A 25874-nucleotide genomic window follows, 5' to 3' on the forward strand; every position below is an offset into this window, starting at 1 on the left:
TTAACGAACAGTTCAGTAAAAGCTAAGCTAACCACTCTTCCTTCCATCGCATCAGGCAAGAGAGATCTTTGTTTGAACGTTTGAAGATATCATGCCATCTGTAGCTAGAAATTCGCAGAAATCCAGTTTGAAAAGCGTTGACATTAGTTCGCTGGAAGCCACGAATGCTTACGTTTCGTTGGTGAAGGATCAAGAGATTGTGGAAGTTCCAGAATTGGAGCTTGAGTCCGGTGCTGTGATCCAAAACTTTCCGATTGCATACAAGACATGGGGTCGTCTCAACGAACGTGGTGATAACGTTTTGGTGGTGTGTCATGCTCTAACTGGCTCAGCAGACGTAGCAGACTGGTGGGGCCCTCTGTTGGGCCCAGATCTTGCGTTCGACACTTCACGGTTTTTGGTAATATGCCTGAATTCGATGGGTTCTCCTTACGGGTCATTCTCCCCGCTAAATGTAGACCCAGATTGTGGTCAAGTGTACGGACCAGAGTTTCCACTGTGCACGGTACGTGATGACGTAAGAGCCCATAAAATTGTATTAGATTCTTTGGGAGTTACTTCTGTTGCATGTGTCGTTGGAGGTTCCATGGGTGGGATGGTCGCCCTGGAGTGGTCTGTAACTTTTGGTCGTGATTACGTGAGAAATATGGTTGCCTTGGCCACCAGCGCAAGACATTCAGCATGGTGTATTTCATGGTCTGAAGCTCAGAGACAGTCCATATATTCTGATCCCAATTATTTAGACGGATACTACCCTAAGGGCAAGCAACCTGTGGTGGGACTTTCTGCTGCTCGGATGTCTGCGCTCCTGACGTACCGCTCCAGGAATAGTTTTGAGACCAAATTTGCAAGACGATCTCCCTCTTTATTGCATCAGCAAAAATCCCACAAGAGCCTAGACAGTAATAAACCTGCGAAATTGCATGAGCACAGTCTGGCTATTCACAATGATGGACATTCACATTCCAAAAAACACGACCGTAGGAACAGTGAATCTAGTGATTCTTCGTCTGGATCTGTGAAATCTATGTCTTCTGCCACTTCTTCGTTGTCGATAACCTCTAAGCAAGGAAAGGCCATTAAGCCTGCACAAACATACTTTTCTGCTCAAAGTTATCTCAGATACCAGGGTAAGAAATTCATCGATAGATTCGATGCCAATTGTTATATTTCCATCACGAGAAAGCTGGATACGCATGATTTGTCTCGCGATCGCGACGAATATAATGAAGATTTAGATGAAACACTCGAATCCATTCAACAGCCTTCTTTGATCATCGGTATCAAGTCTGATGGACTATTCACTTACTCTGAACAAGAATACCTTGCAGCACATATACCAAATGCGGAGTTAAAGAAGATAGACTCTCCGGAAGGTCACGACGCTTTCCTACTCGAGTTCAAGCTTATAAACGAGTATATTATCGACTTTTTGAAGAAAAATGCTAAGGAGATTACACAATCTCCTCCACGTCTTTGGCAGGACAATACGAACCGCGAGATTATGAAAAACTCACTATTTGGTGAAGCCGAAGAGGTTACCAATTGGTAAGCGTTCACAGGTGGACTCCCCAGCGATACAACTTTATAATGGCTGTAATTACGATGAATATTTAGTAAGATAGACGTAAGTATAAACTTGAAGTTTAATGACATAAAGACTAAACCAAAAACCATGAGTTCTCCTCAGGTGACCCTAAATCTTTCACATCGTCCTGCTTGTCCTTATTTTTCGCCTGAACTAGACTCTTCGCATACTCCAGTTCGGAATAAATGCAGCTAATCGCTGTCTCTACACCATCTTCCCTAGAGATCTCTTGTTGTATCTGCTGCGCCTTATGAGACATTCGTGAGCTTGTGGTAACTTCTTTCAGTGCCCTTGATAATGTCTTGCTATTCAACTTTTTGAGATTAATGCCAGCACCAATGTCCTCCACGCGACCCGCGTAAAAAAACTGGTCCCCGAAAAAGGGTTTTATAATCGTTGGAAGGCCCGCTCTTAAGGTCGCACCTGTTGTGCCTGATCCACCATGGTGAACTGCAGCATCTATCTGAGGGAATAGCCAGTCATGAGGCACAGATCCTGAACTGTAAATACAACTTGGGAAAGTTTCTTCGGTATCATTACCGGTGCTATCGCCATCCAGTCTATCGGACCATCCTTTGTTAAGAATACAATAAACGTCTGCTTCTAGTACAGCATCCACCACTGCTTTCGTCATTTTCTTGGGATTGTTGATCACAATGGAGCCAAATCCGATGTAAACTAATTTTTTACCTTCCTTCCGAGCTTTAGCGATGAAGTTTGCCAATTCTTGTGGTGGCTTAAAATCATCCTTTCCATCCAAAAACCAATACCCTGTCACTTTGATCCATTCGCTAAAATCCACGGACGGTGGAAAGACGGCGGGTGATATGTTATACAAGAACGGTACCTTGTTTTGCTGCATTAGCATTAGATTGGTCTTTTTTAAACCCAGAGTCTCAATCCGCCATTTGTTTACTTGTCCTCCGATGCCTTTCCAGAAGATATTCTCGAAAAGTACATGAGTGAAGAAATTGTAGTTGCCGCCCCTCTTTTGATCTGGAACAATGAAAGCATGGGGATATGCCCTAGTTCTGGTCCACGGCATTGTGAATGCCCTAAAATAGGGGATCTGCAATGCTTCTGCGATATGGATTCCTGCCATAGCAGATGGTGACTCGATCAAAATATCGAGGTTCTGACATGCTTGCCAGGATGTTCCTAGGAGTTCGGAAATCCAATCCCTAAATTTCGAAGACGCTTCTCGAAGAAGCCCGACATTCATAGAGCCATGCTGCACCATTAAAGACATCAATTCTGCTGGATTGCCTGCAATCTCTCGGAATTTTATCCCATATGACTTAACCCATTCGCCAAACTCTGAGTGGCTGATAATGGTGACCCTGTGGCCTTCCCTCAGCAAGCCCTTCGCGAGAGCAATATAAGGTTGAACGTCCCCGCGAGACCCAATTGTTAAGAGACCGAATCTATAAGACTTCTTTGGAGAAATGCTAGTTTTGAAAAAGGGACTTTCTTCGACCATCATGGGGAGGTCATATCCTTCTGCATTTATTTTGTCTTCAAATAACCTTAGTTTTCCTGCATCAGTCGCTTTCTGCTCAGCTGAAATGTCGGTCGATCTAAGCTTTTGAGAAATTCCATCGATGGTGCTTACTGGGCTACCCACGTCTAGCTTTGCAGAGTCAATCTCCTTTAAAGTGACGTATTCAGCATCGTCTCTAGAACTCTGCAAACTGAACTCGAAGAACAGTTCTTCGTGACCATGGATAACCAAAACGAGTCCAAAGTACCCAAACCGGAAGCCGCGCTCCTTGTAGCAATTCTCTAGGTCTTCGATAGGAAGTATCATCTTTGTCTTGTTACCAGGAATCAAGGATCGGAAACAAATTACGGATGTGCCAACATAGAGCTTCCCATACACAGGGATATTTTTGTTAAGATGAGTATAATATGCTGCTCTTAGGATCTCATCATCTTTTAGGGAAAAGTGTGACTTGAATCTTTTGCTCGCAACGGACTGCTCTTTGACGCTAGCTAAATATTGGTCGTCATCCGGAAATATATCTGCAGGACCTTGTCTATAATGGACCGGGTGAGCGCCCCACATACTCCCCATATTTTTTATCGGGCGCGGCGTCCAGCTAGCAAGCTTAGAGCTTGCCATTTTGTTTTCTTCTGAAACTTGAACGGACTCGTCACTATCAGATATTTCATCAGGGGACACCTGAAGTTGCTGAGGGCTTGCGAGTTCTACCGTTTCTTGCGGCGTAGTGTGACTAACCCTACTCGAGGCTTCATCTTTGAAAGAACTAGATCTCGACTCGCTCTCATTCTTCGGTTTGAGTAAACTTAGAGCGCGTTGGGGATATTTGTGACTCAAATGAACGTGGGCTGGGAAAGATGGTCTTCGAACTCGAGAAACTGGTGATAAAACACGTTTCATTATCTTTCGTGAACTGGAGTCTGAGCGACCCCGCTGAGTTTTTTCTAGCAGCTCACTTTCATCATCGTTCAGCTCTGAAACAGGGATCGAAAGACGATTTATATCTGATGACTTCAGTGGAGGCTTGTCCATTTTGGAAAGCTGTGTATTGATGGCCTGTCTCAAATTCATCTCACTCTTCCCTAAAAACATGAAGAAATAGTCATCTACCGCAAATGATGTTGGACTTTCAAGTACGCGAATCCTCAAGGTCACGGATTGTGCCACTACCATTTGTTCCTCCACATCGAGGATATTTGCCAGGGGGATCCTCACGGACATCGAATCATTATCCGAGTTATGAGTTGCGAAAAGCTGTTTCTTTAATGCACTAGACCAAGAACGGGAAGAGAAATGCGAATCTGCACGAAACTTGTATGTTTTAGCCTCTGTGCGGATCCTGAACGTACCAGTAGCCCCATGACCACGATTGTCCAGCTCTATACGACTTGCGTACCTAAGGTCGATAGTTAAAAGCGGAAAATACAAGTCCTGTCTTGAGTTGTAGAGAGACAATGTATGGTCTTTGAGTACCGCCCAATAACGGCTCCATCTGCCTCTCAACCCGCCGGAAAATGTAGACAAGCTTCCGGACATCTTAGCGGTACCCGTGCTTTTTGGAAGAAATGCGAAGAACAGTAAATGGCGAGAAGTAAGGATAATATGGCCCTGGATGAGCAGATCCTTGAGCAGCCAGCACGACTGTCTAAGAACGAATTCATCGTCCTCTTCTTTCAAGTTGAAGCGTGACAGGAGTTTGCGGTATATTTTTTGCTGACGGGACCCCGATGACGTCGAAAGTACTGACATAGCGTCATGGTTAGGTTCCACTGAAATTTCGAACAGTGTGTCTTTCTTCGACACATGCGTCGCTGTATCTGCTAGGGAATCGAGGTCGATGGTGGCGTCTAAACTATCAGAGCTATCATTTCTGTCCATTTGAGGGCTCGTCCTTCTCATAGTTTCCATTTTTGCCTCGTTATTATCATTCTGTTCTTGTTCTTGGTCTTGGTTTTGGTCTTGGTTTTGGTCTTGGTCTTGGTCTTGGTTTTGATCCTCTTCCGATTTACTCACCGTACTGTCTTCTCCGTCATCGTCAGCCAGCGGATCGTCCTCGCAAATTTCTGCTGCTTGCTCCATATCCCTCATTCCTGCATACACACTTGCCGTTGTTAGCAAGCCCACAATGCTTTTTGCCATGCCACGAGGGCAAGCCAAATCCGGTTCCAAATCCCTGTTCCCAGAATCTATGGTGGCAGCTTCCTCACCGTCACTGACAGCGGGACTTGCCCTTTCATTACCTACCGTTCTTCCTGGAAAATGCATCAAACTGGCACTTGAATGGTACAGCTTTCCCACTGGCGATAGCGATCTCATCCATCGCCGTTGTGACGTCGAGCTCCGGCGTCCAGCACCGTCCGCGCTGGCCAAAATTACGCTTCCAGGTCCAGAGACTTGTTTCTTGGCCATTGGTAACTTGGTTCACGCTGGTCCAATGACATATACTAGTGTTTGAAGTTTGTGTTCTGTGGTGAAGGTGCTAGGGATTTGAGATGAGATGAGATGAGTGAGAACCACCCCTTACACATTGTTAGCACTCAACGTATACAGTGATACTCTATTTTTCATGGTTCAACCGCATGAGACTACGAATAAGTCTAGTGTATTATATGCAGTGATGATAATTGATAAGTGGTGTTTTTAAAATACCGAATACCGTCTCTTTACGGCATGTAAATATTGAAATGTTGTCGTGAAAGTACTGGTCACGTGACATTTTATTTACGAAACGGTTTCTAATCAAAGTTGAGCATTTCGAGCAACCATTCATCAGAATATGATGCGACAGTTCTGTATCTCTATTTCTTCTTTTTCCTTCTCAGCTTTTTAATCATCTTTGGATCTATCTATTCCTTAATTTTAGACGTAATACTTATATTCAATAAGAGGCAGGTGACAGTTAAAGACTATCTATGCGAAAAGTGAAACACTGCCACCATAACATGAAAAGAATCGCCAAGCGGTGCTCCGATTCGAATCTATCAAACTCTAGTACTGTAAATTTATTAGTTTTTGCACACCGTCGAATCGATGTCAAACTTTGTTTTCTAGCAATCTGTAGGCGTGCGATTTGGCATCCAGAACCTCCATCTTAACCTCTTCAAGCGCGCGAACCTCGCTTCTCCCAAACAGAAACGAGATCAAACCATCAATTAGGCCAGTAGCAACGGCAACGGTAATGAAAAAAGCCCAAAAAATCGATGACCAACTGGCACGGTTGGAAGTGAACGTGATCGCGATGTGAACTGCTATAATGCACACCACTGTGAGCCAAAAATGCGTGCCCCGCCACATTTTCTGCCAGTGTGCGACTTTGGTATAGCGATCTAAGACATTCAGCATGTCTTCGTAAATTTCAAGTCTTTCCATGATCATGGGCCGCGCAATTTCCTCGTTTGTATGTGACCGGACGTCCCGTGCTTGCAAACGCAGGGTACAATTGTATGCAAAATGATCCGAAAAACTGCCAATCTCGGGGATTCTTTCTGTGAATCTCACACTTGCTTGCAAAGTGACAAGCCTGCTTGGATCGATGAGTGCATAGTCAAGTCTACAGGCTTCGTCCGGTTGTCTCATCGAGCGCCATGTGTTCATGATCGAATCGCATGTAGTGCCGCCGTAGTCGATTTGACGCAGAGGTTCCAGCTTTGCAATGTGGGCTAGGTCTTGTTTACCATGCAGTTGTTCCCACGAATCCACAAACCCGGTTTCTCTTGTCAAAAATTTGTGTGGCAAAGTTCCCGGCTTGGAATTCAAATCACCAACTATGACCACTGCGTATCCTGCCAGTTTGTACAGGTTGGCTAGTTTGCTCATATCCCATGCCTGGCAGGAGCGATGACAGTAATAGGCAGCGTCACCAGTCGCTGCGTATGGCGCGTGCATATGACTATTCAAAATCGCCAGTGGATACGCATTTGCAGTGCTTGGCTTCAGCAACGTCACTGCCACGGATTTACCCACATACCAATCACCACGGAAAAACGCACTGGGCCGCCCATTTATGGGGAACCGGTACAAAAATGTGGATTCAATGGGGATTTTCGAAAGAATTGCCAAGCCAGGCCCTGCCAGAATACCTGAATAAAACAGTCGACGATACGGGTAGTTGTGCTGACATTTGCGCTCGATATAGTCCCAATCAGATTTGCACCAAATTTCTTGCAATGCAACTACATCGTAGTCATCTACACCGGAATGCGTTGCTGAAAGACCATGCAAGGGCAAAGCATTGGATTTCCCACCCAATTTCTCTGCGATGGCTTTCAAGCGTTGTTTCCGGAATTTAGACACATATTTGAGCCCCCAGGTGTTGAATGTGAGAAATTTGATATCTTGCGATACCTCTTGAGTACTCATCGTTCCGCTAATTACGTGAGAAAGCTAGTCAAAACTATAGAATAGGAATCAAGAGACTATTGACAACTCACAGCAGGACGAATATATTATAATTCAAAGACTTGGATTGATGTTCTCGAATGGAAAGACTCCTTATGGCTCTTCCACTTGGTTGTTAAAGTTGTCGAGAGTAACTACAATTACACTGTCAATTAATCTAATAAAGTGGAATGTCAGCGCTACAAAAGTAAACAACAACATTGTGCGTCCAAACTACGGTCAAGAACAGCAAAAAGATGGTGATCAGTGAGTTCCCAAAACTTCAAGATGAGATGGAGACATTTCAGGAAAAACTCCGGCTTGCTTTAGAGAAACACAAGCTTACTTTGATGGAAGTCATCGAAACATACAAAGAAGACGTTGACGGCCTTCAAGTACAGCAACAAAAGTCTCATGCGAGACTTGATCAGCTTATGGAAGATGAAAGACTATTGAAGAGCGGTATGTGATGGTAACGATGGGTTTAGATCAACAACTATCTATCAGCAGTTTTACTAACGTTTCGCAGAGATTGAGAGTTTTGAACGGGAAAAAGATGAGAGCGCTGCTAAAATAGAGGTATTCAGACTTCGCAAACAGCAACTTGATGGCGAAAGAGCAGCTTTGGCGGATGATTCAGCTCAGTTACAACTACTTTTGGCCCAGAAACATGACGATGTACGACAGAAAAGACAGCAGCTCCAACAACAACAACAGCGTGATATTGCCGAGGCAAATGTCTACAGTGAGCTACTCGGTCTAGAAATCGAGGCGCCAGTACCGCAGGTCTTGCAGTTTGTTTTTCGTAGAGTACTGGAGTCTGATCCTAGTGCATCGTGTGAAATTAACCTCGATCTGTCTCAGGAAAGCTACAAAGTGATAGATTCCAGACCCAAACTTTCACCACAGGTTCTAAGTGACCTTTCAGTACATCTAAATGATACTGGAGACCTAGGCGCGTTTCTCAAGGGGAGTAGAGCCGCTTTGATTCGGGCTCTAGACGGCGGATCGTAGAATGCGATGCGATGAGATGCCCTATATTGGGCCAGTGAACCAGAGAGTCCGTAACTATTAAACATCTAAAATCCAGCACTGAACGTAGCACGAGCTCATACTGTTTCCATCTCTAGACGCTTCTGGCCTTACCAGAAGTCAGACAATGCTTATACTTCAAAGGTTGTTGATTGTGTACATTGCGCTCAGCACTGCTCTAGCCTCAATAGGTGATAGGCTCGACGAATTCGCGGAATGCGTGGAAGATTGTCAATTGGCTTTGAGGTGTCCCGGATTTGAGGAGGATTTTCCAAGTGGTACAGCATCGGGATCACATGCCGTTTTCATTCCTGCTTCTTCAGTGGCGAGCGGTTTGTTTTTTTGGGATTGCACTGCTCACTGCGACTACCAATGCCAGCAGATCATTACTCAGTTGCGCATACACGAGGGTAAACCAGTTGTACAATTCCACGGCAAATGGCCATTCAAAAAGATGCTAGGAATGCAAGAGCTGTTTTCTACGATCTTCAGTGTCGCCAATTTCGTTCCTCATTACCGTGGATACCGGCTGCTGCAAGGTGAACTTAAGGCAACGCCGTTGAAAAGTAAAGCTCATCTAGTCTTGAATCAATACGTTTACGTGGCAATGGCAGGAATGCTTGCCTGGACTTCAAGCTCAATCTTCCATTTTCGTGATCTAGAGATCACTGAAAAGCTGGATTATTTTTTCGCTGGGGCTACCGTTCTGAGTGCATTCCACGCTATTCTTATTCGTGTTGGGCGGCTGTACCAACAAGACACCTATCTTCGTATGGCTTCAGGAACGGTTCTGCTTATTTTCGGTATGCACATTGTGCGGCAATATTTGGATTGGTCCTACACCTACAACATGAGGTTTAATGTGGCATTTGGTGTTTTACAATACATCCTGCTATTGGTGCTAGCGTACAAAAATTTCAAGCAGTTGAAACGGAGGAGACAACCGCGGAAAGCACATTACAAGATCCGAAAATCGATGGTTTTCGACCTTTGCGTCGTACCCGCGGCTCTTGTCATTGGCACTTCCTTGTCCATGTCGTGCGAGCTCGTTGATTTCTTCAGCTACAAATGGCAGATAGACTCGCATGCTATCTGGCATGCCTGTACGGTGATTCCTTCATGGAAACTATACGATTTTTTCATCGATGACTATCGATACTTGGAAGTCTGTGACGCGGGCATCGAAGATTGAAGGGCCATTTTTTTTCGAACGTGAGATGGCAAGCAAATATCGTACGCTTTTCGAGTGCTGATATGTCGAGAGTTTCGAGGGACTTTCATTTTACAAAACAATCGATACACATGCAAATCTTCAAGTTGTTGGAGAGCAAATTAGCCTGGAAAACGCTTTAGACACCTCTCTATGAGTGATGCAGATTCAACCAGTCCGTGAGAGCGACGATAGTCCAATCAGGGTTTGCATTATCTAGCACCTATTGGGCCAAACTTTTTACCCGCTCTGTTAAATGTCACAGACACCTCAGTTAGTCGCCACAGAATCCAACTGAGGGCACTTCATATTGGGTTACCCACAAAGCAGAGAGTCGTAACCGTAAAGCGTCTTCTCTTGCTCATCCATTATCGTTTACTAAAACACGTGATGAGAGGCACGTGACAAAAGATTAATTAGTTGCATAAGGGTTCATCATTCTACCATGCAGGAATTGGACTCAATACATTTTTACAAAGATGTCTCGAGAAGATGATGATTTGGGACTTCATTTGGTACTGATTGCGTCCTATTGATATAAAACGATATTTGTACTGTATGAGCGTGAGAATCTGACTTCGGGCGTGGATTCTCTTTATTATTGGCAGTTCATTGAATAATCCATTACATGCATTCAAAAATGTCGAAAACAGATTTTTCAAGCGATCTGGACGTTCCAGGCGAAGAGGAGTATAAACCTCGTTACCGCTGGAGTGAGCGTCTTGCACGCTTCCCAAAACCGCTGGCAGGAATTGTGCTGGACGTGAAAGACAGACTACCGACTTACGTTTCTGACTGGACAGATGCATGGGACTATAGAGTTATCCCAAGCGTCGTAGAAACGTACTTCAACAACTTGCTGCCGGCTATTGCATTTGCCCAGGATATGTTTGATAGGACAGACCAGTCATACGGGGTAAACGAGGTGTTGTTGGCCAGTGCATTGGGTGGAATTGTTTTCGGCCTTTTTTCAGGCCAGCCATTATGCATTGTGGGCGTCACAGGGCCCATTTCAATCTTTAACTACACTGTGTACGACCTCATCAAGCCGCTGAACATTGACTTTTTCGGATTCATGTTCTGGATTTGTATATGGGCCATGGCTCTGCATCTTGCACTCTCCATGAGCAATACGGTTTGCTGGTTACGGTACGTTACGAATTTCCCATGCGACATTTTTGGCCTCTTCATCAACGTTGTGTATGTCCAGAAAGGCATTCAGATCCTCACAAGACAATTCAAGTATGAGGGATCAATTGATTTGACAGCGGGCTACGCCAGCATCGTAGTGGCGTTGCTTATGGCAGTCTTTGGACTTGGTTTCAAGCTTGCGGTGCGAACTCCGTTTTTCAATCACAAACTGCGTACTTTCATTGCAGATTATTCCACAGCACTTTCTGTGGTTTTCTGGTCTGCATTTATACATTTCGGTGGCTATTTGGAAGATGTTCATTTTCAAAAGTTGCCGATCACCAAATCATTTCACCCTACCGCTGATACGCGAGATCGCAGCACTTGGCTCGCGTACGTTAAGATCCCTGTCAAAGACGTATTCCTGGCACTACCCTTTGGTATCGTGCTCACAATTCTGTTTTACTTTGACCACAACGTGTCGTCACTGATGGCACAGCGATCTGAATACAAACTCACAAAGGCCTCCACTTTTCATTTTGATTTTGCTTTGTTGGGATTGACCACAGCTGTTAGTGGTGTTTTGGGTATTCCAGCACCAAATGGCTTGATCCCGCAAGCGCCACTGCACACGGAAACTCTTTTGGTTCGCGATGAAAAAGGCCAAGTAGTACGATGCGTAGAACAACGGTTCACGAATACCGTACAGGGACTGATGATTTTGGGCACAATGGCGCGACCTTTATTGGTGTGTTTGGGCCAAATTCCCCAAGCAGTGCTCTCAGGTCTTTTCTTTATGATGGGACTTTACGGACTGCTAAACAATGCTATAGTTGGCCGAATTTTTTTTGTTATCACTGAAAAGTCAAAGCGAGATTTGGGTAATGATCTCAATGCTGTGCCCATAAAGAAGCTACTAATATTTTTGGCATTGAGTCTCGTTGGATTCGCCGCTGAATTTGCGATTTTGAACACCCGTGGTGCACTGGGATTTCCTGTCGTGCTTTTGTCAACCGTTATTGTGTCATTCTTCTTCCCGAAATGGTTCTCTCCAGCAGAATTAAGCACGCTAGATGCAAAAGTGGGGGAGGAATTCACCTTGAAGAATTTGATGTCGTCGTCTCTGATGGGACGGGATCGTCAGAGATAAGGTTCACTCTATGGTAGCGATTACAGGGGAAAAGTGATTAGTGAAATGATGGTGAAATTCCTTTTTGCGTTAGACCAGTGAACGATTATTTATGTGGAATTTCGGTTCCTGTTCAAAAAGCTTAATGTGCATGACCTGAGAATGAGGCGGAATTGAGCATTCACTGCATTAGAGCGCATGATGAATAAGAAGGGCGGCGACCGCTTTCAGACATAACTTGTCCCGAAGCGGTAAGTGAAGGCATAACAATACGGTGGCTTCATCCACAATGGCATTGAAGCCGTCGATTTCGAAATTAACGTTTAATTTACTAGTAAGAGTTGATCCGGGTGTTCTCTTGAGGACTTGGAAGTTATCAGATTTGGGAAAAAGCTTATTTGAAAATTACCGAAGACAAAGATAAAGGTAGTTTTCGCTTGCGCGATCGATCAGGATGCCGAATATTCTAGTGCAAGCCAGGAAAGCTTTATCTTAGTCCCAGGCCGCAAATATTGCCTGCCGCATAAGAACAAGGTGCGAATTTTGATCTATTGCTGGGCTGATTGAAACAGACAACAAAGTTACGGACTCCCAGCGAACAGTTTTGGAGCATCGTGCCGTTTTCGCATTAGCTCAGAGGTCATGAGACCGGGAATGGAGAAGGTGGCTGACACATTTACAAATACAATTGCAGAGAAAGACAGCGAATTGCTGGTCATAATGGGAGAGAGCTCTGTTCCAGAATCTGGAATGCGTTTTGTGTGTGTGTGAGTACGTACTAGCATGTTCATAAGAGTCACGCCAATAACACGTGACGATACTTTGTACTAAATGAAAGTCTGTCCCGCCAAGAATAATCTGTCAGTAAACACATGTACAAGGATCTATAGCGATAGCTCCTGTTTTCCTGTACTGGTCCGTTGCAACTTGACGGCATAGAGCATCCAGGCTAATGGAAAGCACATAAACCGTACAAAATGACTCAAATTACTTGCTTCTAGTTTGTTTCCAGTTTGTTTCCAGATTCCATTGTTGCCAAAATGCCTTTGAAAAGTTCCAGGGTCACCAGAAAACCTGCCGTATCCAGCGATGCACATATGATTTTCCCGTTTGTTTCTCGTTTGTTTCCAACTACCAATGTTTCCAATTTAAACAAGGCTTGCCTTAACAGTCAGGGAAGCGGAAGTACCACCTCCAAATCCAAAAAAAATCACGGTGATAAGATAGAGAGAAATTATGGCAGCGTAGAGAGAAATAGGTAAAAAGGTACGACAAGATGAAGTTTTGGGATTTTATTACGGACAACAGATATATATGCATACGCGCCATTACAATATTACGAGATCTCATCCAAGACAAGCTCCTACCATCTGTAGCTATTGACAAATGGGCATCGCGCCAAGTTTCGCCTTGTTTCCTTGTTTTATCACGTGATTTCAACTTTTAAACTTCCTCTCTATACCTGCACTGTATATCTACATACACCATGACAGGTTCATCTGTCCCTGGCCAGATCCATATAGTTTCTCGTCACTTTCGCTTTTTGACTCTTGTTATCCGCTTTAAACAGACTAAGCTCACTTCCTTGTCGTTGTACTCGCTTTCCACACATTCACTTCTGACCCACCTATGCCCGTCTTGCGCATCACCTCCATCGGCTACATTTCATCATACTGCGGTTGTCTGTCACCCTAAAGAGCAATGTCCGGTTCTTCAAGTGCCAAAAACAAAGGCACCGTGTCGAAAAAAGACTATTTTGAATACAACCTTCCGCAGTGGACAATGTACCACACTTTCTTGGCCACCTACCCGCATTTCAAGCGTCCGACCGACGCTGTTTGCCAGAGCCTTGGTAAATGGATGTCTCTCAGTGTAGTAACCTGTTAACCGGATTTCCAAAGCATTTTCGTTGTTACCTTGCTTATCACTGTACATATGTGTGTGGTGCGTAGACACATGTGCTCTTTTCCCCGGGTTTTTCGACACCTGATGACGACGCTGTTGTTGTCCTTATCTGAAGCGAATTCGCTCTGGCCCGAATCGATAGTTTACGGCACTGTTGTAGTTCCGGCTTCTTGATTGGCCAAAGAGGTCGTTATAACGTCACAGTGGTCTAAGGTAGTTTATATATTCAGATGGGTAAAGTAAGAGGGAAGAAAGGCTTGTTATTGATTATATGATTAGGGTAGAAGGCTATCGATTCTGTAAAGAGCCAAAGATACACTTGGTTTGATTTCCTCCACACACATACATACATACATACAGAAGCACACACACTTTATTCAAGAATGAGCAAGCCAGTTGTACTAAGATTAGGAGCTATTAAATACGCCCAGGAAGCGTGGGAGAAACTTGGGCAAATTGCCCAAGTGATAACCGTCGAGGAAAACAGCACCAGAGCGGATTTCATCAAGGCAATCAAGGACCCTAAAAGTCCAATTTTCAAGACCCAGGTCATAGGCAGAACTTTTGCCAGTGTGGCCAACACAGGCCGTTTCGATGCAGAGCTAGCACAGGCCTTGCCAGCTACTGTGGCAGCCGTGTGTCATAACGGAGCCGGCTACGACCAGATCGATGTGGCCGAGTTCGCTGCAAAACACATCCAGGTGTCTAATGTGCCTGAATTGGTCAACAACGCTACAGCTGACACCCACGTTTTCTTGCTTCTGGGAGCACTGCGCAACTTCGAGCACGGCCATAGACTAATGCTCGAGCACAAATGGTCTTCTTCGGGAGGAGCAGCAGGAGCTCCTATTGGCCACGATCCAGAAGGAAAAACCGTCGGGATCTTAGGCTTAGGAGGCATTGGCCGTGCCATCGTCGAAAGACTCAAGCCTTTTGGCTTCAAAAGATTTGTCTACCACAACCGGAAGAGATTGGCTCCAGAACTCGAAAATGGATGCGAGTACGTTTCGTTTGACGAGCTTTTGAAGGTTTCAGATGTGGTGTCCATCAACATCCCATTGAACGCCAAGACCCGCCACATTGTCGATGCCAAGGCCATAAGCCAGATGAAGGATGGCGTGGTGATTGTAAACACAGCCCGTGGAGCGGTAATTGACGAAAAAGCCTTGATTGCTGCTTTGAAATCCGGGAAAGTCAGATCTGCCGGTTTAGACGTATACGAGCACGAACCTGAGGTGCCCCAGGAACTACTCGATTTGCCTAACGTCTGCGGCGTTCCTCACATGGGTACACACACGGTCGAAACCGTCAAGAAAATGGAAGAGTTTGTGGTGAAGAACATTGAGTCCGTGATAAAAACAGGCAAAGTGATTTCGGTAGTACCCGAGCTCCAATCTGAAGCATGGGTCGATGAGCAAAAGCCGTTGTAGGCCTAAACGGATATAGAACCTTCATTAAACATACATTTCGCTATTAAATTCAAAAGTGTCCTATTTTATCAGTCTTACCTACAGCTATACCACTCGTGATAAACATATTCGGATGATACTCTAATAATATACAAACCACACCTTGCTTTAAACCTTCACATAGTACACATTGTCGCCGTCTTTGTCGGCTTTAGTGGAGTTAGTGCTTCTGAAGCTCCCTTGGACCTGCATGAGAGCGATATAGCATAGCACGGCCAGAACCAATGCCACGAAACTGAACACGACATAGTGGCCCACAATGTAGGATTTCAAAACACAACTTAAGCTGCGTTCATGCACCTCTCGGTCAAGTCCAAATCCGTAGTTGAAATATCCTAACCCGTACTGGAATATCGATTTGAATCCTCCAAAATCCGTATACGTTTCCTTCGCTAGCACGATATCAAGGTCCCCAATGTCTTGAAACGCATGTTCGCGGAGCAAAGCGGGATCAATAGGCTCTGGTATCATTGCAACGTACGTCTGGCCTCACAAAAGAGGGAAGAAGCCAGGTTTTTCGGTGGTTGTCGCTGTTCGCACTCTCTTTCGTAGAGCTAGGTCCCTGTATGGATATTTTTCCAATTTGCAGGTCCTCGAGTCCTGATCCACAGTGTCAGTTTGGAAAATAGTGATGGTGTTTGTTAGTTTGGAAGATAGTGATACCGTTTGCGGTAAGAAGCAGCAAGCGGTGATCCTTAACAGCGTATCTTGTGTACGGGTTGTGATATGCTCATATTACAGCGGAAAATTTACGGAAAACACGGTGAAAGACCTTTTAGGAAACCCTTCAATTGACTCAAATAGATTAAACTGTCTGGTATCAATGATTGTCAGATGACCGTTATTCAATAGCTCCCAATTGTGGTTCTTGACTTGGCATGATACATCGGTACGAGAACATGGAGTGCACAGGCTGTAATTCATATATTTATAATCCTGCAACCCAATGTTAGCAGAAGGTTTTGCAGGATCGCTCATCACAACAAATGATTCTTGTCTTATCGTTTTCCACTCACTTTGTCATTTGTCGCAATACAGCACGTGACCTAAACAAGCTCAAATTATAATAACTTGGTAGTTGGTAAGTTAGAGAATTACTGGAATCCATAAAGAATAGATGGGTCTTGGAAAAACACAATTGATTTCGTTTGTAGGTCATAGACCACTAACCTTCATTCAACTATTCCCAAAACTATTCTTAGTGAAAAGGACCGGCATCATTACCCACGGCTATGTCCAAGTGGTTCGATCTCTCACACACAGGATGTATGCGTCACAGCTAAGTAATCCTTCCAAAAAATTAGGCATCTTACCACAGAGGCTCAAAGGACTGAGTCAAATGGTCCCCTGCGTCGACCAGCGGAGAATAGCCATGTGGAAGCTCTCAAAACATCAATAAATGTCATGAAGAACTCAATCTAAGCAGTACTTGTAGTCAGGAAGAAATTCATCTTTAAATGTGCTGAAATTTAACGAATGAGACATGGTTATTGTCTGTGCTTGCGATATTCGTAAAATCAGAAACATGAATTTCAACAATCTTTCTCGTCGGGACCGAACTTCAAAGCTATTCACAAATTACCGAAATTTGGCTAAATCAACCCTCTTATTCTTCCGAACGCTTGCTTAGTACCACTTGGCTTTCGCTAGCGTCCATCGCTAGCCCCTATCGCTTCATTTTTGAAGTTGCGCCAGTGCTCTTGGACACCTCATAACCTTGTACGAATATGAAATTGTAATTACATGTATAATGTATACTAAACTTACCAGATGAACTTCAAGAAAAGATCAACATCTTGGCGGTCCTTCTTATCGTTAGGTTAGATTATCCTCCTTTTAAGTCATTGACCAAATTATGGCGTACTATAAATCGACTCCAAAAGTGGGATTGGGATCCCAAACGCTTGCTACCACGCCGGAAACAGCTTTCAAAATTGCACATCAGCGGGTGTCCATAGATTTAGACTTATCAAATCACTCTTTGAATGGTTCTGCAGAAATCATTTTAATACCCCTCAGCGATAAGCTGGAATTCGTGACACTGGATTGCAAAGAAATCCAAATCACAGATGTCATCGTCGAAAATAGACGTTGTGATCACTACATTCACGATGATCCTTACAGATGGTATGCCGACAAATACAGTACGGGGAAGCTCTCTGAGCTACCACTTTTCGATACAAACTCTGTAGAGCAAGCACATTTCCTTAGGAACAAATTTGCAGAGCTCAATTTACCCTCAGAATCGTCAGACGCAACCCGCTCACAGGTCACAATTAGAATTCCACCTTCGGTCAAAATTACACTCCAAGAGGCAAATGCATTGTCATCCTTCACGCCAATCACACCATCCATCCGCACTCCCGCCCAAGATACAATTTATTCCCCCATAACAATCAAAATCAATTACCAGCTCCAAAACCCCACCAGTGGACTACAATTCGATACCTCCAGAGAACAGCATCTATGGACGGCGTGCACGGTTAATACGGAGTGGAACGCAAGTGCCTCTCACTGGCTGCCGTGTGTTGATACCATGGAGGAGAAATGCACATGGGAGCTGGAATTCAGTGTGCCCAAAAAAGTAAAGGACATTGGAACCCATAATGTCATAGGAGTCACAAAGCCCAACAAAAGACGCAAGGTTCGAGATGATAACGTTAAGAATGCCGATTCAGGACGGCATATAGATCAAGAAGATGCACCAATTTCAAAACATCGCTCTCGTCGACATGCAGACGGAGAGCCAAACGAAGATGACCATGATGATGAATTAGACGACGACGACGAAGAGGACGATGACGAAGAGGAAGAGGATAATCCGTTTAATCGGGACATAGTCGTTTGCGCTTCAGAATTTTCAACTGGAAAGGAAGCTCCGCACCCGACCGATCTGTCCAGAAAGCTCGTGTCTTTTCAAATTTTTAATCCGGTAGCGCCACATCATATAGGCTGGGCTGTTGGCGCCTTTCAAGCTTGGACTTTGCCGCAAATCAAGACTCACGGCGAACCTGAAGAGGAAAGCGATGAAACAGCAGCTATCGCGGAAATTCCAGATGACGAGGAACCAGATGTAATTCCCATCCAAGTTTACACACTGCCGAGTCCCGATGTCGATGAAAGAGTCATTCTCAATTCAACGTTGGTTGCGCAAGAAATACTGGACTTCTACGCCCGAGAATTCGGGTCATATTCTTTTACCTCTTACTGCCTCCTCTTTTTGCCATCAATACCTGATGATTCCACGGATTTCGCTGGCGCTACATTTTGTAACACTAGGCTGTTGTATCCTCCTGAAATCATTGATCTTACTTTTTCAACAACCGACAAATTAAGCTGGGCATTGGCAACGCAATGGTCGGGGGTTAACGTTACACCCCTGGAGCTGAATGATATCTGGTGTTGCATTGGGATGGCAGGCTACATGTCTCTGCAGTTTTCCAAACACTTGATGGGGTTGAATGAGTTCAAATACAGAGTCAAAACTTTGTCTGAACGAGTAGCAGATCGCGACTGGGAAAAGCCGCCAATTGCAGGAGCTTTTGCTCATGCTTCTATGCCTGTCACCTCTCTCTCAAAAGAACTGGAGTTTATAAAGCTGAAGGCTCCCATTGTGCTATACATTTTAGATCGCAGAATGACTAAAACAGAACGATCGTTTGGTATGTCTCGTGTGTTGCCCAAGATTTTCTTACAGGCGATGTCAGGAGATCTTCCCAATAGCACGATTTCGACGTCACACTTTCAACATGTTTGTGAACGTGTTAACAAGAACAAGCTCGAGAACTTTTTTAAAGAATGGGTTTTTGGATCTGGTGTGCCTATTTTCCGAATCACCCAACGGTTCAATAAGAAGCGGATGGTTGTGGAAATGGGAATTCGTCAATGCCAGGTTCAAGAAATTGCTCAGGATAAGACAGTAGGTGCAGAAGGTTTTCAGTCCAGTGCCCTGAGCCATATTACATACCCGAACACTAATTTGATACCTGTTTTCACCGGGTCTATGACAATTCGAATTCACGAAGCCGATGGTACGCCTTACGAACATATCGTTGAGCTCAAAGACACATTCACGAAACTTGATATTCAATACAACACCAAATATAAAAGGTTGAAAAGGAGGAGGAAGATCAATAAATCTGCCAAACACGAAGGAAAAGATCAAACACCTTTTGAGACAGCAGACATGGCTGGTGCTGACGAGGAAAACGAAGATATTGTGCTCGTAAATTGTCTCGGTGATGTATTAATGGGTGCGAAAGATTGCCAGCAGTGGAATCTGACAGATCCATTTATGACAAGCGAAGGTGATGAGTTCCAACAGCAGAACGAGGCTTTCGAGTGGATAAGAATTGATGCTGATTTTGAATGGGTGTGCAAAGTTTACATTAATCAGCCGGACTACATGTTTGCTTCTCAGTTGCAGCAGGATCGGGATGTGGAAGCGCAGATTGATAGCATAAGGTTTTTCCAAGATGTTGTGATGAATTCAAATGAGAACTCCTTGATATACTCTTCGATCTTGACTCGTACGGCTATGGATGATAGGTATTTTTATGGTGTGAGAGTTGAGGCATGCAAAGCATTATCCAGCTTTATAGTGTCTCAGGCAAACTCAGATAGTTTTATGGGAGGTGCAAAACATTTGATTAAGATATTCCAGCACTATTTTTGTTACGAGAACTCTAGTATTCCGTTCAATAACGATTTTTCCTCTTACCAGCGCTATTTTTTACAAGGAGCCATTCCCCATCTCCTTTCGCAGGTAAAAAATGACAACGATGTCTGCCCAAAATTTGTTAAGCGCTTCTTGCTCAACATCGTTAGATACAACGAGAACGCAGAAAACAGCTACGACGATACGATATATGTCGTAAATCTAATTAGGAGTGCCGTCACCAGCGCTCTCAATGACCCTGACGATGAACCCTTTTACCGGGACTTGCTCCATGAATTGCGAAGGTTCAAGAACCTTGATCAATGGATACCATCTTATCAGTTACTGGTCACAAAGTGTATCATGGACCAACACTTGAGGCTAGCAGTCGATGGTTACTTTGTTTACGACGATATCTCACAAATTTTGGAGTACGCATTGAACGAAAGCTCCACTTCATCGCCAGGAATTTGCAGGCACTTTCGTGAGGGGATGCAAGATTTGCTTTTGACTTCTTTCAAAATTCTTCTTGTAGAAGGCGGAATCAAAAATAGAGAAGCTTTGAAGCTATTTTTCGAGCACATGCTCTTTCATCCAGATCCTTACATCAGGGTGAACCTGGTTGGGTCTCTTATTGACGCCGTCAATTTCATAGCCGACAAAAGGTGTCTTGACATTTTTGACGATGATTTTGAGAGTTTACACACAACTGCCGACACGGTGGTTAAGGCGGAGGCCTTGGAACTCGGGGATGCTAATATTATTGTGGAGAGTTTTAGCGCTGAGACGGCCAATAAGAGGGAAATGCAATTGCGAGGAACAATGAACGGATTGATCACTCTAATGCGCCGGAAATTCGCCACTTATGAGCCTTTAAAGCATATAACTTGGGATACTTTGCATTCACCATTGGCGAGTGTCTACCAGAAAAAAAGTCTTTTCGATTTGGTACGTGTAATTTATCAAATGGAGGACAGGCTTTGCGTGAGGCTCACGATCCCAAAAGACCGGAAACTCATGGCGAAGAATATGGGCAAGGGTGTGGTCAAATTACGTCGTGAAGGTATCTTGAAGGTTCATCTAACTCCAAAACCCAAAATCAATGTCAAACGAAAACCTTCGATGACACCTAAGTCATCGTCATTGAAAGTGAAACTCAATGCCACCACCGTCAAAAAACCATCTTCACCAGCCAAATCGCGCGGTGGCGTTGGTGCTGGTGGTACTGCGGCATCAGACTCCATTGCGCCTGTCTCTCCAAAGAAAGCCAAGAAGTTGGTAAAAAGTTCGATTACCAAAATTGGTTCTCTTCCTCTTAGGTTTATCAAAATTTCTCCACACAGACGTTCAGTAGATCTTTCGGCAGTGTCTTTCAATGAAAACGTCAGAATTGTGAAGTCAAATACCAGATCTCTAGTGATCAAGATTCGGACAGCTCAGAACAGAAACGCATCAAAAAAAGAAGCTTCATAAAAGAAGCAAGGAACAAGAATTCAAAGAGAGTCAATACTTCCCAGCTAGCCTAATGAAAGGCATTACATAGACTGAAAGGGAATCAAATCGGCGGCTAGTCTAGTCAAGTTTCTGGGTCTTTCGGCATTTGGTTTAGGCTCTTTCCCGTACAAAAGTATACACTGGTAATATTGGTTGATTCTCAGTGATATGTTGATCAGAAGAGCCCATCCAACGTCAAAAGACCTGCCACCAAGGCTATCATATGGCCTTATGCTCTCATATGGGAGTTCATCACTGGCTCATTGGATTCCTGGGACTCCTCAGTATTGTATCATGCCTCGGGGATACACTTTTTGATGCTAGTCAAGCCGATGGAACGTCGGCGAGATTTTCCACGACATCGTCAGGCTCTGCCAGCAAGGGTTTCTTAGTGGAGTCAGAGCAACTACAGAAAGATGCGTTTCGAGTATTTGAAACAGACGAAGGAAAAGGTAACTTTTCCGCTGTGAACTTAGTGATCGGTGATAATAACACCGAAACCAGCACAATTATCGTACATCAAGGAAGCTCAGATCCTATCATCCCTTCTGAACCGTCAAATTCGAGCGTTTCGTTGTCAGATGATGCTGATCCACTGGCTTCGCCTCATGTTGACGAAGAGCAGAATGACAACGACACAAAGATTCCTTCCTTTGACGAGTGGAAAGAAATCAGGCTCAGTCAAGATTCCAAAAGGGATATACATCCGAATTTCAGATCGGTTGAGTATTCAGATCCCTCTGGTTTCAAAAGTGAAACGATCGGTGACGAACTAGAGATTGATGTCGGTCTTTTCACGTCCCATGGGAGCAATGCAGACGAGGAACCCGAGGGCAAGCTGTACAAACACAGATTCAATTACGCGTCTTTAGACTGTGCTGCTACAATCATTAAAACGAATTCCGAGGCTTCAGGAGCAAACTCAATACTTCATGAGAACAAAGACAAGTATCTTTTGACTCCATGTTCTGCGTCAAGCAAATTTGTGATTATAGAGTTATGCCAAGACATATTGGTGGAACAGATCGCCATTGCAAACTACGAATTTTTCTCGTCCACTTTTCAAACATTGAGATTCTCGGTATCAGATCGATTCCCTCCAAAAAACGGATGGAAGGTCCTAGGAGAGTTTAACGCAAACAATACGCGGAACATACAAGAGTTTGATATTCCAAATCCCCTTATTTGGGCAAGATACGCCAGAGTAGAAGTGCTCTCGCACTTTGGGCACGAGTTTTATTGCCCAATATCCGTTATTAGAGTACACGGGAAGACGATGATGGATGATGTGAAGCTAGACGAGTTGGAAGAAAGATATAATCAAGAGCAAGAGATTGCAAGAAATGTGGAGAAGAAAACGCAGGAGTGTATCGAGGAAGAGATGGCTGTTTTATCCTCAGCTGGCGCTGCGTTGGATAAATGTCAGCTTCCAGATTTTGCATCAAATCAAAATTTGACTCCGATCTCGAAAATAGGGCTCAGGGTCGCACAATGTCCAACGGTATTACCGTACTTGGGCTTTGATCAATTTTTAAAAACCTATAACCAAAGCATATGTGATCCATCAAAGTTTCAAAGTGCTCCTGACACATCCAGTGCTCTACCATCGTCCTCTACTGAAGAATCCATTTTCAAGACAATTATCAAGAGACTCACTCTTCTAGAGAGCAATTCGACCTTGTCTTTGCGATATATTGAGGAGCAGAGCAGGTTGATATCCAGAGCGTTTTCCAATTCAGAGAAGAATCAAGCTAGAAAGTTTGATACTCTAGTCGACGCTCTCAATCAAACCATTTCGTCAAGCTTGGGAGAACTGACTGTTTTCTCACAACAACTTCGGGAATCGTCTTTAAAGGCTTTGGAAGATCAGAAATTGTTAAACGATCAGCTAGTATCTGAAACCTTAGAGAGCCTCGAACGTGTGACAAGAGACGCCAAATTTCAACAGCGATTGTCTTACACTATGCTATTTGCTTTTGCAACTCTATTAGTTTACGTTTTGTTGGCCAGAGATTCATATGTGGATGAAGCTCCGACAGACGACGGCTGGTATTTGAATTCTCCGCCACTACAAAAGGCCAAAAATACTTTTTTGATGAAAACAGTTAATCATGGGAAGCGTAATGGACCGCTTGTTTTCGAGGCTGGCCGCGAGAACCAAGGCACTGAGTACAAATCTGACGTTTCTGCGTCGACATCTTCCGCCTCATTGTATGAAGAGTTTAGTTCTGGGGATGATCAAGTTGTTTTACTGGACACCACTCGCAATAAATTTGTCGGGAAGAGTATTGAAGAAAAGAGTATAAGGAACTAAACACAAGCCAAAGGCACTGCTTTTCATAAGTGTTATTGAGTTCCATGAGCTTCAAAACAATAATTTTAAAAAGTCGAGATGGCTCAAGCGCCTGTAGAATGATATCATACCGAAGTTCATCATTGTATTATAATTAATGAGTTGAGTTGATCTGTACTAAAGTAAAAGACTGTTATAGTGTGTCTGTCATCTGATATATCATTGTGCGAGAAGCATCAAACCTTGAAACTGACGCAAAACTTTGCTTTCATACGCATTCATTCCATCATACTGCTCTCGACACTGTTGAGTCGGGTCAAAACTCTGTGTGGATTATTGTAGCCCTGAGAATAGGAGTTCCACCTTGTCATTACTGGTTTACCAGTGAGGGACAGCATCGGCGAATCAGCGGAAGATTGTGATAAGTTCGAGTAACTACTACTGAAGACCGATCCTGATGAAGATAAAGGCGTGTACGGTGTGGTTGAGCCAGACTCTGAGAAATGTGCCGATGTAGGCGGATTTGAAACATATGGACTGGAAGGCCAGCCACTACTAGCGCAATTGATCACTTCGTTATTCCCGCAATAATCACCACGAGACTCATTATTCCAGTATGCAGCTTTGAAGGGCTCTAGGTACTCGGTGTTTGCAAAACTTCTGGGCCTCAAGCCAACGAATTTCTCAATGAATTTTCTAAGGTGAGGTCGAGCTTTTCTTGGTGAATTACTTTCAGATCTTTCGTCAATTGACAGAAGGAAGTGTACAAACTAACATATTGTGAGCAGTAACGATCAATGGTTGATTCGACAAAAGAGCCACGATATTTTTGAAGAAGTACGGCAGAAAAGGGTTTCGGGAGCATTTTTGTCCTGAAGATGTCATTAACGAACTGTAAACCGCATTTTTTGATTTCTTGCAGAGCTTCTCTGGTGAAAGTCAATGCGGTCAACGCATTTTTCTTCCCTAGATCACCTTGACATGAAGGCCCTGTGCTTGGAAACATGCTGATATGAATTTGGTCTGCCAAACTGCTACTTTCCATCATCTTGGATGCCACCAGGGCCGCAGAAAGAGCTCGGATTGTGGAAGAATGCTGAAGGTAGTTTCTCTCGTACATTGAGTGCTCCAAAAGAAAGGACGCCAGATGGGCGATTGACGGAACCGTTGGGTCTTTTTCGAAGCAGTCCATTTCGAGAAAACGGGCCAGACAATCGTGGGCGGATGTTACAGACCCAATTGACCAATCCAGCGTGCTGAGGATATGCATTTCCATCTGCACGAACATTTTGGCTTCGTAAACGTCGCGACACAAATGCACGAGCTCTTTCAAAAGCGGTGTTCTACTTTTTTTGTCCTCGTATTTGGCTGCAATCCACAACGCTGTGCTAACGGTGAGCTGATAGTGGGCCTTCCGGACCATTCGTTTTGACAGGTACCGGTCCACGATGGAGCATGCCAAAAACAACGTTTCCTGTCTCAATCTGAAATATGCATGCAATTCCAGCAAGAAATCGATTAAATAAGGCCTCATATACCACTCCAATTCAGGCTGACTGTCGATCATGACAGGATCAATTCCAGGTTTGGAACTGCCAGTCCCCCTCTCCAATTCTTGCAAACTTTCCAAAATCTCTCTTTCATATTCAGCCATGCATGTCCTACAAGCTAATTTTTCTGATTCTTCCAAAGCCAAGTCTGCTGCAGTGATACCTCCTCTTGGGCCGTGAGGTCCCGGCAATCTTGGCATCCTTTCACAACCGATAATATACTTGTACAATTACTAGAAATCTTTGGCTTGATTTTTATAGTAGTCCGGCTACCAAAATTTCCAAAGGCTCTAAATAGCCAGCTATTTCCTCTCAGAGTACTGGTTTCTCTTTTTTTGGAGATCTCTCTAAAATCTCAAGAGTCTTGACCGGCACATCAACCTAAATTCTACAAGCTATATAAATCAAGACTACAGCCCACAGCTCACAACCCATGGGTGAGAAAAAAAAAACTCTTCGGGGAATACTGCAATTTACTGAACGCTAATCCAATATATCAAGCGCACCGATATCCCGTTTTTGATACCCTATAGTAGAG

The 25874-nt window shown here is 44.1% G+C and overlaps 11 protein-coding genes across 11 annotated transcripts; 7 read left to right on the forward strand and 4 right to left on the reverse strand.

Annotated features, from left to right (window-relative positions):
* Nucleotides 1-91: 91 nt before the first annotated feature.
* Nucleotides 92-1552, forward strand: MET2 (LALA0S11e01772g1_1; the record flags this gene model as incomplete). The annotated part of the gene is made up of 1 exon (XM_022775164.1): nucleotides 92-1552. One exon carries the CDS (start codon nucleotides 92-94, stop codon nucleotides 1550-1552), a length of 1461 nt encoding a protein of 486 aa, XP_022630543.1.
* A 109-nt stretch (nucleotides 1553-1661) lies between these two features.
* ATG26 (LALA0S11e01794g1_1) lies at nucleotides 1662-5498 on the reverse strand (the record flags this gene model as incomplete). Its single annotated transcript, XM_022775165.1, has 1 exon — nucleotides 1662-5498. The coding sequence occupies one exon, from the start codon at nucleotides 5496-5498 to the stop codon at nucleotides 1662-1664; it is 3837 nt and encodes a 1278-aa protein (XP_022630544.1).
* Nucleotides 5499-6122: 624 nt separating this feature from the next.
* On the reverse strand, nucleotides 6123-7448 carry ISC1 (LALA0S11e01816g1_1; the record flags this gene model as incomplete). Its single annotated transcript, XM_022775167.1, has 1 exon — nucleotides 6123-7448. One exon carries the CDS (start codon nucleotides 7446-7448, stop codon nucleotides 6123-6125), a length of 1326 nt encoding a protein of 441 aa, XP_022630545.1.
* Nucleotides 7449-7723: 275 nt separating this feature from the next.
* Nucleotides 7724-8480, forward strand: SPC25 (LALA0S11e01838g1_1; the record flags this gene model as incomplete). Its single annotated transcript, XM_022775168.1, has 2 exons — nucleotides 7724-7928; nucleotides 7996-8480. The coding sequence occupies 2 exons, from the start codon at nucleotides 7724-7726 to the stop codon at nucleotides 8478-8480; spliced, it is 690 nt and encodes a 229-aa protein (XP_022630546.1).
* A 145-nt stretch (nucleotides 8481-8625) lies between these two features.
* On the forward strand, nucleotides 8626-9690 carry PER1 (LALA0S11e01860g1_1; the record flags this gene model as incomplete). Its single annotated transcript, XM_022775169.1, has 1 exon — nucleotides 8626-9690. One exon carries the CDS (start codon nucleotides 8626-8628, stop codon nucleotides 9688-9690), a length of 1065 nt encoding a protein of 354 aa, XP_022630547.1.
* A 658-nt stretch (nucleotides 9691-10348) lies between these two features.
* Nucleotides 10349-11989, forward strand: BOR1 (LALA0S11e01882g1_1; the record flags this gene model as incomplete). The annotated part of the gene is made up of 1 exon (XM_022775170.1): nucleotides 10349-11989. The coding sequence occupies one exon, from the start codon at nucleotides 10349-10351 to the stop codon at nucleotides 11987-11989; it is 1641 nt and encodes a 546-aa protein (XP_022630548.1).
* Nucleotides 11990-14256: 2267 nt separating this feature from the next.
* Nucleotides 14257-15303, forward strand: GOR1 (LALA0S11e01904g1_1; the record flags this gene model as incomplete). Its single annotated transcript, XM_022775171.1, has 1 exon — nucleotides 14257-15303. The coding sequence occupies one exon, from the start codon at nucleotides 14257-14259 to the stop codon at nucleotides 15301-15303; it is 1047 nt and encodes a 348-aa protein (XP_022630549.1).
* A 147-nt stretch (nucleotides 15304-15450) lies between these two features.
* On the reverse strand, nucleotides 15451-15813 carry LALA0_S11e01926g (LALA0S11e01926g1_1; the record flags this gene model as incomplete). The annotated part of the gene is made up of 1 exon (XM_022775172.1): nucleotides 15451-15813. The coding sequence occupies one exon, from the start codon at nucleotides 15811-15813 to the stop codon at nucleotides 15451-15453; it is 363 nt and encodes a 120-aa protein (XP_022630550.1).
* Nucleotides 15814-17197: 1384 nt separating this feature from the next.
* TAF2 (LALA0S11e01948g1_1) lies at nucleotides 17198-21472 on the forward strand (the record flags this gene model as incomplete). Its single annotated transcript, XM_022775173.1, has 1 exon — nucleotides 17198-21472. One exon carries the CDS (start codon nucleotides 17198-17200, stop codon nucleotides 21470-21472), a length of 4275 nt encoding a protein of 1424 aa, XP_022630551.1.
* Nucleotides 21473-21734: 262 nt separating this feature from the next.
* On the forward strand, nucleotides 21735-23807 carry SLP1 (LALA0S11e01970g1_1; the record flags this gene model as incomplete). Its single annotated transcript, XM_022775174.1, has 1 exon — nucleotides 21735-23807. The coding sequence occupies one exon, from the start codon at nucleotides 21735-21737 to the stop codon at nucleotides 23805-23807; it is 2073 nt and encodes a 690-aa protein (XP_022630552.1).
* Nucleotides 23808-24453: 646 nt separating this feature from the next.
* LALA0_S11e01992g (LALA0S11e01992g1_1) lies at nucleotides 24454-25536 on the reverse strand (the record flags this gene model as incomplete). The annotated part of the gene is made up of 1 exon (XM_022775175.1): nucleotides 24454-25536. One exon carries the CDS (start codon nucleotides 25534-25536, stop codon nucleotides 24454-24456), a length of 1083 nt encoding a protein of 360 aa, XP_022630553.1.
* Nucleotides 25537-25874: the final 338 nt, after the last annotated feature.

This window comes from Lachancea lanzarotensis, scaffold LALA0S11, assembly GCF_000938715.1.
Source record: "Lachancea lanzarotensis genome assembly LALA0, scaffold LALA0S11, whole genome shotgun sequence".
Taxonomy (NCBI): domain Eukaryota; kingdom Fungi; phylum Ascomycota; class Saccharomycetes; order Saccharomycetales; family Saccharomycetaceae; genus Lachancea; species Lachancea lanzarotensis.